Genomic DNA, 12,500 nt, shown 5'->3' on the forward strand with positions numbered 1-12,500 from the left:
ACTTTGGAGAGAACAAAGGACTCATTACGCACGGGGTATGTACGGCGAAATGCCAGGAAAATAAGAACTTTTTCGTTGGAGACAATTTATTGGATTATTCTAAAGGAAGTTTTGTTCGTGTTTTTGAAGAAGATTTTTTCGTTATAGCCGATTTTTGTAATTAATTGACGGCCAAACAATTGAAGCGGCAAATCGCCTACAGTTTATTTTTGAAAAAAGCCGACGTTTATGTTTGAGAAGAAAAGGAACTGTTTTGAAGTTTATTGGACACTGAATTACTTGAAGAAACGAAAATCATTATTTTTGAGACTTTTTGGAACTCTATTTTTGAAAAATGGCCGAAAAATTAAATGAATCACAGCCACCTGTTGCAAGCATGGAGGAAGACGCCGTGGCGCGTATAAGGAAGGCAAGGCAAGGCAAACTGTCTCACATAACCAGGAGAATTAACTTCGTGAATGACTTAATAGCAGACAATGCAAGTATTGATGAAGTCAAACAGAATATGACGAAGTTTAATGAGTTTATGGAAGAATTTAAAGCCTTGCACGCATCATATGCAGATATGTTGGATGAATGTACACGCGTGGAAGACGAGGAAAGCTGGTACAAACAGAAGCTTGCAGATATTGCTGCTTTTATTGATAAAGTCTTTGATTGGATAAAGTCTATCGAAAACTCTAACACCCCTGACGCAACTGAAGTGACTTCGTCAGCCAATGTAGCAGGAGCGCCTGCCCTACTAGTTCCCGACAAAGCCCAGGTAGAGTTGGATTTAGATGTGCGGTCGCATAGGTCCAGCGCTTCATCAGGCAGGTCTCATACATCCACTCGATCACTGCGCATTAATGCAGAGGCAGATAGACAAGCTTTACTGGCCGAAGCATCCAAATTGCAGCAAAAGCACGCACTTGAGGAGCAGGAGTTATTGCTGCGCAAGCAAAGGGAAGCGCTTGAGCTTAGCGTAAAATTGGACGCATCGAAGGCAAAAATTAACTATTTAAAGGCTGCTGAAAGGAACCCATATGGCCCCATACCTTTTGATTTAGACACAGTTCATACATCTGTGGAAGGAGGAGCATCACAAACTGCACTCAGTGAAGAGCTAGAAAGTTTAGTTTCCTTTCTTGAAACCCCTTCAGTGAAACCTAAAACTGATGCTGTTCATGTTCATGTCCCTCTGCTTAATTCAGATCTTAGCATGAATACATCTCCCAATAGGCCCACTAGCAGTGACCAGGTGCACACGGCACTGCCTAGTCTCCCCTATGGAGGTGATATTAATATTTCCTCTGTACAAATGCAGCCAGCTGTTAGTTCAGCTCAAGATGCTCTGCCTATGCAGTTCCCCACTCAGACAGCCCCAACTGAAACTCAGCCTATGCCACTGCAGCCACTGTGGTTGAAGCCAAGGCAGCCACTACTGCCTCTACAGCCTCAGCCCCTAGCCCCTCTGCAGTCTCAGCTCCCAGCTCAGCTACAGCAGCAGTCTCAGCTCTCGCCTCAGCCTCTATCACCACTTCAGATACAAGCGCCACTGCAGCCTCAGCCTCATCCACTGCCTCAATTTAATCTGCCGCCACAGCCTCCGCAACCTCAGCTTCGACCACAACAGGCCCTTCAGCCTCAACCTCCGCCTCCACAGCCCCCGCCTCGGCCTCAGCTACAAGCCCCTCTGCAGCCTCAGCCGCTGCAGCCTCAGCTTCGACAAAGGCAGCCACTACTGCCTCAACTACAGCCTCAGCTCCAAGCTCATCTGCAGCCTCAGCCACTGCAGCCTCTACTCCAACCACAACAGCCCCGGCCTCAACCACTGCTTCAGCCACCGCAGGCTCAACCCCAGCTCCAAACATGGCCTCAGCTACAACCTCAACCACCACAGGTTCAGCTTCAGCCCCAACTGTGGCCTCAGTTTCAACTGCAACTGCAACCGCAGCCTCAGCCCCCATTACGGCCTCAGCTACAATTGCAGTCTCAATTGCCACCTCAGCCACAGTCGCAGCTTCAGCCTCAGCCTCAAACACCCTCTACAGGTACGCCCACCTCACCAAATGACAGTCATATGATAAAAGTGTTGGAAAATCAAAATGAACTCACCAGACTGCTCATGAAACAACAGTTGTCATCCACCTTACCACAGGGCAGCATTCCGGTCTTTGATGGTCAGGTCCTTGAATACAAGTCATTTATTCATAGCTTTGAAAATATGATTGAAAGCAAAACTGACAACCAGAGAGACCGTTTGCAATTTCTGATTCAGTACACAAAGGGCCAGGCCCAACGACTAGTTAAGAGCTGTGAATACATGGAACCGGATAAAGGATACAAAAAGGCACTGAAATTACTGAAGGAAAACTTTGGCAACGAGTATAAGATCTCTTGTGCTTACTTAGAAAAGGCCCTCTCATGGCCTCAGATCAAACCACACGATGCAAAGTCCCTGCAGGAGTACTCCATGTTCCTGAGGAGCTGCTGCAATGCAATGGAGGAAATGTCGTACATGGAGGAGCTGGACACGATATCCACGATGAAAAGCATTGCCGTGAAGTTGCCCTACAAACTCAGGGAAAAATGGCGCAACAAAGCATTTGAGCTACAACAAGAACGTCAAAGCAGGGTAAGAATTTCAGACTTTGTGTCTTTTCTTGAAAAGCAAGCCCTCATAGCAAGTGACCCCATGTTTGGAGATCTCCAAGATCAGTCAGCTCTTAAAGGAAAGCCTCCTGCTAAAACACGGCCCTCTAAGTCCTCTAGCAGTAGCTATGTGACTAGTGTAGCCCCTGTCACAGGAGCAAATGCTGACCCATCATGTCTGTTTTGCAGCTCCAAACATGCACTAGACTCATGCCAAAAGTTCATAAAGAAGGCCCATAGAGACAAATTAAGTTTTTTGAAAACCAAGGGGATCTGCTATGGATGTCTCACCCCAGGGCACATTAGCAAAGACTGCAGTAGGCGTCTTACCTGCAACGTGTGCAAACGAACACATCCAAGTAGCCTCCACATCGCAACCAAGGAAACAGTCAGTCCATCTGCTGTTAGTGTAGCAGAGTCATGTCATATAGGGGCCGGAGACCATGAGAGCATTCTCTCCATTGTACCAGTGAATGTCAAGGCAGCAAAGGGCAGCCATGTCATACAAACGTACGCTCTGCTCGATCCTGGGTCTTCTGCCACCTTCTGTTCAGAAGACCTCATGACACGTCTCAATCTCAGAGGAAAGAGAACACGCATACTTCTGCGAACAATGAATCATGAAAACATCAGTCCCAGCACATATCATCTCAGGAATGGAAGTTTCAGCACTGGACAGCGACACATTCTTCCAGCTTCCTGACACCCTGACCCAAAAAACCATGCCAGTAACCAGAAGCAGCATCCCCAAGCAAAGTGACCTGGCGCATTGGGCGTACTTAGGTAAGGTCACAATTCCCTCCATAACTTCAAAAGTGGAACTGTTGATAGGCACGAATGCTCCACAGCTACTTGAACCGTGGGAGGTAATAAATAGCCAAAATGGGGGTCCCTGGGCAGTTAAATCCGTTCTGGGGTGGATGGTAAGTCGGCCATTGAAAAGTGCTGCTGGTGCTGGAGAAAGTGTGACTGTGAATAGGATCTCCGTTGCGAGTCTGGAAAAGCTGCTAATCTCGCAGTACAACCAGGACTTCCAGGAAAACGCAGCGGAGGAAAAGACAGAAATGTCTGTCGAGGACAAAACGTTCTTACACATGGCAAATGAGGCCGTAATGGAGAACGGTCACTACAGTTTGAGACTGCCTTTTAGGAAAGAAAATGTACCAATGCCAAACAATAGGAAAATGGCAGAACAGCGTCTGTACAGCCTAAAAAGAAAAATGTCAAAGAATGAGCAGTTCAAACAGGAATACACTGCATTCATGACCGACATCTTTGAGAACAACTATGCTGAGGAAATCCCACAGGAGGAACTCATTCAGCCACCAGGGGCAACCTGGTTCTTGCCACACCACGGGGTTTACCACCCTAAGAAGAAAAAGCTCAGGGTAGTGTTTGACTGTGCTGCGTCATTCCAAGGTGTGTCACTCAACACTGAACTGCTACAGGGTCCAGACCTCACCAACACTCTCCTTGGAGTCATCATGAGGTTTCGCAGAGAGCCCATTGGAATCATGGCTGATGTCAAATCAATGTTCCACCAGGTCAGAGTGGCAAAGTCTGATGTTGACTACCTGCGATTCCTTTGGTGGCCACAAGGTGACACCAGTCAGACCCCAAAAGAACACCGTATGCTTGTGCACATCTTTGGCGCTGTGTCTTCCCCTAGCATTGCAACCTATGCTCTCCAAAAAACTGCCACTGACCATGAAAGCTGCTTTCCCTCTCAGGTAGCAGAGACCATCAAGCACAACTTTTACGTCGACGACTGTGCCAGGTCAGTGTCCAGCGAGTCCGATGCCATCCAGCTGGTAAGAGATCTCACTGCATTGTGCAGCAAAGGTGGGTTCCAGCTAACTCAGTGGGTGAGCAATAGTCGTGCAGTGCTGTCATCCATTCCCAAAGAGCACAGAGCCAAAGACCTTAAGTCACTTGATCTTGACAAAGACAGCCTGCCAGTCGAAAGAGCATTGGGACTACAATGGTGCGTAGACTCAGATAGCTTCAAGTTCAACATCAGCCTGAGCCAAAAGCCACATACCCGCAGAGGCATACTGTCTGTTGTCAGCTCTGTTTTTGACCCTCTTGGCTTTCTTGCCCCTCTCATTCTTCCAGCCAAGCAGCTGCTACAGGAGCTCTGTCAGGCGGGCTTTGGATGGGATGAGCCTTTGCCACAGGCCACATCGAAGCGATGGATGGAATGGACCAACAGCTTGGAGATGATCAAAGGCTTCAGTGTGCAGCGCTGTCTGAAACCGGAGGGCTTCGGAGCGACCAGGTGTGCCGAGCTGCATCATTTTGCTGACGCCAGTGAGAGTGGCTATGGCTCTGTGAGCTACATCAGACAGGTGAACCAGAAAGATGTAGTGCATGTCACCTTTGTGCTTGGCAAGTCTAGAGTACTCCCCTTGAAAAACATCACAGTGCCAAGACTGGAGCTGGCGGCTGCTGCTCTGTCAGTCAAAGTGGACAGAATGCTGAGAAAGGAATTGCACCTTGACTTAGGGCCCTCAGTCTTCTGGACAGATAGCCAGACAGTGCTAAAGTACATTGCCAACGAACAAGCCAGGTTTAAAACCTATGTGGCAAACAGGGTCTCATTCATCCGAGACAACACAGAGCTGTCGCAGTGGAGATATGTAGGCAGCAAGGACAACCCTGCTGATGACTCATCCAGAGGGTTGAATGCCAGAAAGTTCATGGAGCAGAAGAGATGGATTCATGCCCCAGAGTTTCTATGGAAAACAGAGGAAAGTTGGCCAGTAGTGCAGGCACTGGGCCCCATGCTTCAGGATGATCCAGAGGTTAGGAGAACCACAACAGTGTTCACAACCATGGTGAAATCTAGAACCCCTACTGACCAACTTATTTTGCATTTCTCAAAGTGGATCAGCCTCTTAAAGGCTGTAGCTTGGTACCTCAAGCTGAAGAGAAATTTGATGAAGAAAATGGAAAAAGGAAAAGGGCTTACCCCGCTCACCCACTCTGACAGGTCACAGACAAGCCAAAAGGTGGTTGACTTAAAGCCCCAAGTAAAACAGCACCTAACTGTGACAGATCTAGCAGATGCAGAAAGAGCAGTTGCCATTTACAGTCAGAGACAAGCTTTCTCTAATGAATTCTCAACATTGCAGATGTCACCTCCCAGAGTATCTAACAGCAGTAAGCTCTGCAGGCTCGATCCTGTACTGGATGATGGCCTCCTGAGGGTAGGTGGCAGACTACACCGATCCGCAATGCCAGATGACACTAAACACCCCTGCATCTTGCCCACAGATTCACACATCTCAGTGCTGTTGCTACGACACATTCATGAACGCAGTGGACACAGTGGCAGAAACCACATGCTCTCAGAGCTTCACAAGAAGTACTGGATCAAAAAGGGCAACTCAGTAGCTAGGAAGGTGATCTCCAAATGTTTCACATGCCGCCGTACGAGAGGCAAAGTAGGTCAGCAGAAAATGGCAGACCTGCCGCTAGAAAGAATCCTACCTGACCTCCCACCCTTCACCAATGTAGGACTGGACTACTTTGGCCCAATTGAGGTGAGACGAGGGAGAAGCACCATCAAAAGGTATGGAGTAATCTTTACTTGCATGTCTAGTAGAGCTGTACATTTGGAAATTGCTTACACTTTGGATACGGATTCATGCATTCATGCTTTGAGGAGATTTGTGTGCAGGAGAGGCCAAGTCAAACACATCAGATCTGACAATGGGACGAACCTGGTGGGTGCGCATGCAGAGCTGAAGAGGGCGCTGATGTCTCTTCATCAGAAGAAGATCCAAGACGCCCTGCTTCCTGATGGCGTTGAATGGAGCTTTAACCCACCTGCTGCATCACACCATGGCGGAGTCTGGGAAAGACTCATTCGATCCGTCCGGCAGGTGCTCAACTCCACTCTGCATCAGCAAACCACAGATGATGAAGGCCTTCAAACCCTGTTCTGTGAGGCAGAGGCCATCCTGAACAGCCGCCCCCTCTCCACAGTGTCCTCAGACCCCCATGACCTGGAACCGCTGACCCCCAATCATCTCCTTTTGTTGAAGACCACGCCCACTCTGCCCCCTGGAGTCTTCCAGAAGTCTGACATCTACGCCAAGCGCCGCTGGAAACAGGTCCAGTACATGGCTGATCTCTTCTGGCTTCGATGGACGAAAGAATACCTCCTTCTGCTCCAAGAGAGGCAGAAATGGACAGGGACGAAGAAGAACTTCAACATCGGAGACATCGTGCTGGTCGTCGATCCCACTGCTCCACGAGGGTCCTGGCCATTAGGAAGAGTCCTGGAGACCATATCGGACGCCAAAGGCCTGGTCAGGTCTGTGAAGTTGAAGACCAAGACGTCAGTCCTTGAGAGGCCCATTACCAAGCTGTGCCAGATACTTGAGGCTGATGACGAATCCTGATGATGAATCCTGATGACCACTCCAGTGATGTCACTGATAACACTAGGAAAGTAGTGTTTTATTCATTTCATGTAATTCACATACTTACCTGTATATACTTAAATGTACATACTTACCTTTGATTGACTTATATACTTACCTTATTGGAACCCTTATTGGAAAAACCCATTTTGGCTCATTTTTGTTATACATTGATAACTGATTCTCTATTACTTGGCTCCTTTTTGTATATTGTAAATAATTGATTCTTGGAGAACAATTAGGGGCCGGTGTGTAGGAGCCACATTTTTAGTTGACTTTTCTTGCACTCATGATTTCTTGTTTTGTGCATTTTGTGAGAGTGCGACCCCTTTAGGTGGAAAATGGTGCCACCTCAATAAAAGAGATGCCAGCTGCGCATGACGGGAGGAGAGCAGGCCGCAGAGACACAATTCTTGACCTCGCCCGCCTCGCCCGCTCGAACACCTGCCTGACAAGCTCCTGCTTAACTGTCTTGCAGTTGTAAAATAACAGACATTATATTTTTTGCATCTCATTGCATCTTTTGTTTGTATTTATTTTTATTTGTAATAAAACCGGACACATTTATGGATGAAACCTTCTCATTGGATTCTTGAAACCATCTCATTGGATTTTTGGGTGCGAGTCAGAATACTGCAAAACCTGCCTTCTCAAAACTGGTTAAAAACGGACAGGAATTTAGGACGGCTACAGGAAAAGCCATAAACTGTTTTTCTGCCAGTACAGTGTGTGTGTGAGAGAGAGAGAGAGAGAGAGAGAGAGAGAGAGAGAGAGAGAGGGAGGAAGGAACACAGAAGAGCAGAGAGGAAGAGATTAATACTGTGTGTGTGTGTGTGTGTGTGTGTGTGTGTGTGTGTGTGTGTGTGTGTGTGTGTGTGTGTGTGTGTGTGTGTGTGTGTGTGTGTGTGTGTGTGTGTGTGTGTGTGTGTTTGCGCGCACGTGTGAGAGTGTGTGCATGTATGTGTGCGTGTGTGTGTGTGTGTGTGTGTGAGAGAGAGAGAGAGAGAGAGTGTGAGTGTGTGTGAGAGAGAGAGAGAGCGAAAGGGAGAAAGAGGGAGAGCGAGAGAGAGAGAGAGAGAGAGAGAGAGAGAGAGAGAGAGAGAGCAAGCGTGGCGTACCGCTGATGTGGAGATGTCCCTGTGCTGTCTGTGTGATGGTGCTGTGCTCGTGCTGGAGAGAGAAGAGAGCTTTGCCATCATCACGATGCCATGTGATGGTGGGTGCTGGGTGCCCCTCCGCCTGGCACATCATGCTCACGTTGCCACCGATGTCCGCCGCCACGTCCACCGGCTGCAGTATGAACTCGGGAGCGGCTGACATCATGGAGGGCAGGCAGCAAAGGTCAACGCAGGGGTCACATCATATTACATTTATGAGTTTCATATAAAATGAGGGTATCATTATTATTATATTGAGCACATATGTACATGCAACATATAAAAGGAGGGCAAAGGTCAACAAATTATGCATTACATTTAGCAGATTTTTAGTTGACAATACATTAGTTAGAACAGACAGAGGTCGATGGATAAAACTGCTTCGAAATTATAAATAGTGAATGATGTTTGTTCAATATTTGTGCCTCTCAGCTTGGATATATGAATGAGCTGTACATGCAGTACGCACTACTATAACAGTGTGTGTTTGGTCGTGAGTGTGAGCGTGTGTGCGTGCATCTGCGTGTGTCTTTGTGTCTGCGTGTGTAGTTGACTCACATCCCACGTCCAGGGTGATGTGTGCCTGGTCGGTGCCGGCTGGGTTGAGGGCCACACAGGTGTAGTCCCCTGCATCAGCATCCTGGGCACGCAGCACCTTCAGGGTCCCCCTCACTGGGTCAACGCTCACCAACGCAGACGAGTGCAGCTCTGACTCACCTGCACAGTAAAAAAAAAAAAGCTCAATCACTTAGAGAGTCGACTTAATATCTTCTAGATTGTCACAGTTCAATTGGAACTCTACGCATCATCCCTCAGCTATGGGTGCATCACAGCGGGAAAAACGTGCAATTGAAACGGCTTAGACATCTTAGACAGCTTAATTTTTAAGATTTACTATGTGTTAGCACCAAACTTAAGTTTCAGTGTTACTACACCTTCTTCAGAAACATTAGTAGAAATTTGCACATAATAAATACTTAAGAACTAAGCTGCAGTGTGCTCCAGCCTCTACAATACTTTTAAATATTCTAAATTGAATTTGGTCCCAGAGTACTTTCTATGTGTTGAAATAACACTGCGTCACTGAAGGTCACACAGTTACACAGTTATGATTAGTAGAGATGTACAGGATCCAAGATCCGGTTCCGGATCCGGCAGGATAATAGGGTTTTTCAGACTATCCGGATCCGGCAGGATCTTAAGCAGTGGATCCGGTATCCGGCAGTTACCTAAAAATCAGGATCTGGGGCATCTCTAGCCTAGGCTTTTCAGTCAGTCTTTCAAAACCCCAATCGCTGCATGGAGTGAAAAGCCCTTTGGAAGCGGCAGTTGAAGGCAGTGTGGCAGTAAGCCAATGAGTCTTAAAAACAGTTTTCGCCAACGTAATAAAAAGGACCGACGTGTGCAAGTTGGCTATGTGTTTCAACCCTTTCGTAGGATCCGGTATCCGGTTCCGGATCCGGCAGGATCTTAAGCAGTGGATCCGGTATCCGGCAGAATCCTAAAAATCAGGATCCGGTGCATCTCTAATGATTAGCTCACCCTCTGTTTGACCTCTTATTGCTATAGACACATCATAAGGGGTTCAAACAACTCATACACGCAAATCGCAATATTTCACGTATGCAGTCTAAACTACAAGTCAAACAAAAGCCAACAGGGGTCAAACTATTCATACAAAATAATTGCTATGCTCACAGAGATCAAAGAGAACTCTAAACGTTCACACATGCAGACACTTACATGTCACACATATGTCAAATAGGTGGAAAACCCCTCAAACACACAATTTGTGATGGTCACACAAGTGCTCATAGCTCAAATAGCCCTCAAATTACTAATGCACATAACCCTGAATGCTCGCACACACGGCGAAAATAGAGTTATGTTGTAAGCAACTTCTTTTTTTAACACCTACGTACTCATAATGTATTATTAATGACTGTGTGGTGTCGTAGTCATGTCTAAGTCAAGTTCTTCAATGAATAGTGAGGCACTCCACAGGCAGAGAGGTGTGCACAATAAGGATATATGGTACTGTGCTTCACCAGCACAGGTCCATGAAACAGCAACTGACCTGGAAGTCAACCAGGGGTCAACCGGGGAGGTGGCTGAGAGGATAGCTAATCTGGGTTAGCCAATGACCCCAAGGCAACAGCCCTGCCCAACCCTTTTCCATTAATCGCCAATTGCCCACCCACATGTGACAAGACATTCTGGATAGAGGTGCTCCGATTGCTCGGCTGCCGATCATGACCGGCCGATAATGGCCAAAAATAGCCTGATCGGTGATCGGAAAAACATGCCGATCAAAAAACCGATCGAGAGATATTAAATTCCTCACGCAACCATTTGCCTTTGCACCTGGCGCTGCATGTAGGCGCTGGCTCTGCGCAGCTGCAACTGCACCAAAAGAAGGCATCTTTGCTTGTCTATAACTTTTCGCCATTCCCCCCTTCATTTCCACCATTCATAACCATATCTGCATCAACAATGATCTGATTTTCCGATCCATGCGCCGTTTACCTGACAATGTAATTTGCGATTGAGTACTCGCCAGTGAGCCATTTTACGTTATAACCTGTGTAGTTGCCTCGGTCAGCACGCGACAACTTCGCGTTGTCAGCACAAACATGTCAATTATTGTTTTCAAAGTTGTAATTGGCAGTCAGTCGATTCGTTTGATAGTCGCTGAAACACCAAACGGCGACAGTTGTGGTTAAAACTTGAGAGAGAGATTCAGAACGGTAGTGGAGCACTGCAACTGTGGACGGTGACAGAGAGGGGAGGGGCTCTCCTCACGAGGCTGCTCATTTAAAGCGACAGGTTGTTTTGTTCTCGTATGTGGAAGACTATTTGATGTAATGTTTCAGTTTCAATTCAATCTTAAATAGTTTAGTTATTCTATGCAATAACTTATACATTGATTAATACTGTAGACTGTAGGCCTATTACCAACACTAGTCTGAAAGATAATAATAATAATAATAATAATAATAATAATAATAATAATAATAATAATAATAATAGCCTAATAATAGACATGTGCAAATTAAGATTGATTGGTTTATGGGCAGAAATGGTATTCAATAAGGATAATTAATAGGCTATTAAAAAAATAGGAAATCATTTTTGTGATCGGCAATGATCGGTAATCGGCAGATAAAGATTTTTGGTGATCGGTATCGGTGATCGGGCCAAAAAATGGTGATCGGAGCACCTCTAATTCTGGACACACCTCTGATGTTAAACCACTCATTACAAGTACATTACACCTAGCTGGCGCTTTCATCCAAGGCAATTTAAAAGACATTCAGGTACAGGCGTTTAGGTCACAGTCCCTGGAGCAACATGAGGTCAAATGCCTTGCTAAAGGACACTTCAAGCAAGGATGAGGGTAAAGGGAGATCTATAATAGAAAGGGCGGGATTTGAACCTGCAACCCTCTCGGGAACAATTCCCTAACCATTAGGTCACAGCTACCCCATTAAAGTGCAGCTAAATACTCATATAAAGATTGTTCACTGCTTAGTGTACGTTTCCTCACAAATGACTGTGGAATGCCCTGGCCAGCCTCTTCCATTAACCTATTTCAGCTTAAGGCATCCTGCTAAATGCCTACACCCTCAAGCTGAGGTGCCCTCAGCCTACAAAAATCTTAATATATCAGCCTCAGAAGCACATAAAAACATGAACTGAGTTAGACACATTAGAATGTGTTCCTTTAGCTCTAACATACCCACATTTTAAACTGAACATCTCAAATCTCATGAGCCTGAATGCTGTGTCTACGTCACTCCAGGTGTCTAGGTCAATACAGTGTATACGCAGCATCAGGCTTAAAGGGACACTGTGCAGGAAATGGTCAAAAAAGGTACTGCAACTATGCTGCTCATTGGAACTGGGTTGGCTATCGCCAAATTTGATATTTACATGAAAGTTTACTAAGTAATAAACAAATATTTTCTAGTATGGTCCAAGTACAGTCATTTTTGCAGCTAAAAATGTCTATTTTTGGAAATTCAAAATGGGGAACCATGGAGAAGATGTATGAAAAGTGCAGTTTTTCCAGTCATAATGAATACTTAGAATTTGGTGGTGGTGGTAAGTATTCACGAAAAAGGTAACATTAGTGAATGGGCAGCATGAATTCTGGAAATAAACAACTACAAATCTCACACAGTGTCCCTTTAAATGGGTTAATTGCCAATTGTTCATGCCCTGAAGACTCTTCATTAGTTACCTTTGTACCATTTCACCTCAGGCTGTGGAATGCCAG

At 46.2% G+C, this 12,500-nt stretch overlaps 1 protein-coding gene across 2 annotated transcripts in view; it reads right to left on the reverse strand.

Annotated features, from left to right (window-relative positions):
- hmcn1 (hemicentin 1) overlaps window positions 1–12,500 on the reverse strand; it is a 183,675-nt gene that overhangs the window by 99,039 nt on the left and 72,136 nt on the right. For both annotated transcript variants that reach the window (XM_063201257.1, XM_063201256.1), the window contains exons 14-16: window positions 12,465–12,500; window positions 8,780–8,938; window positions 8,183–8,377 (exon numbers count right to left, since the gene is read on the reverse strand). The exon at window positions 12,465–12,500 is cut by the window's right edge and continues 78 nt beyond it. In XM_063201257.1, coding sequence (XP_063057327.1) covers window positions 8,183–8,377; window positions 8,780–8,938; window positions 12,465–12,500 — 390 coding nt within the window. The remainder of the gene's footprint in view (window positions 1–8,182; window positions 8,378–8,779; window positions 8,939–12,464) is intronic.

Source organism: Engraulis encrasicolus, chromosome 6, assembly GCF_034702125.1.
Source record: "Engraulis encrasicolus isolate BLACKSEA-1 chromosome 6, IST_EnEncr_1.0, whole genome shotgun sequence".
NCBI classification, from domain to species: Eukaryota; Metazoa; Chordata; class Actinopteri; order Clupeiformes; family Engraulidae; genus Engraulis; species Engraulis encrasicolus.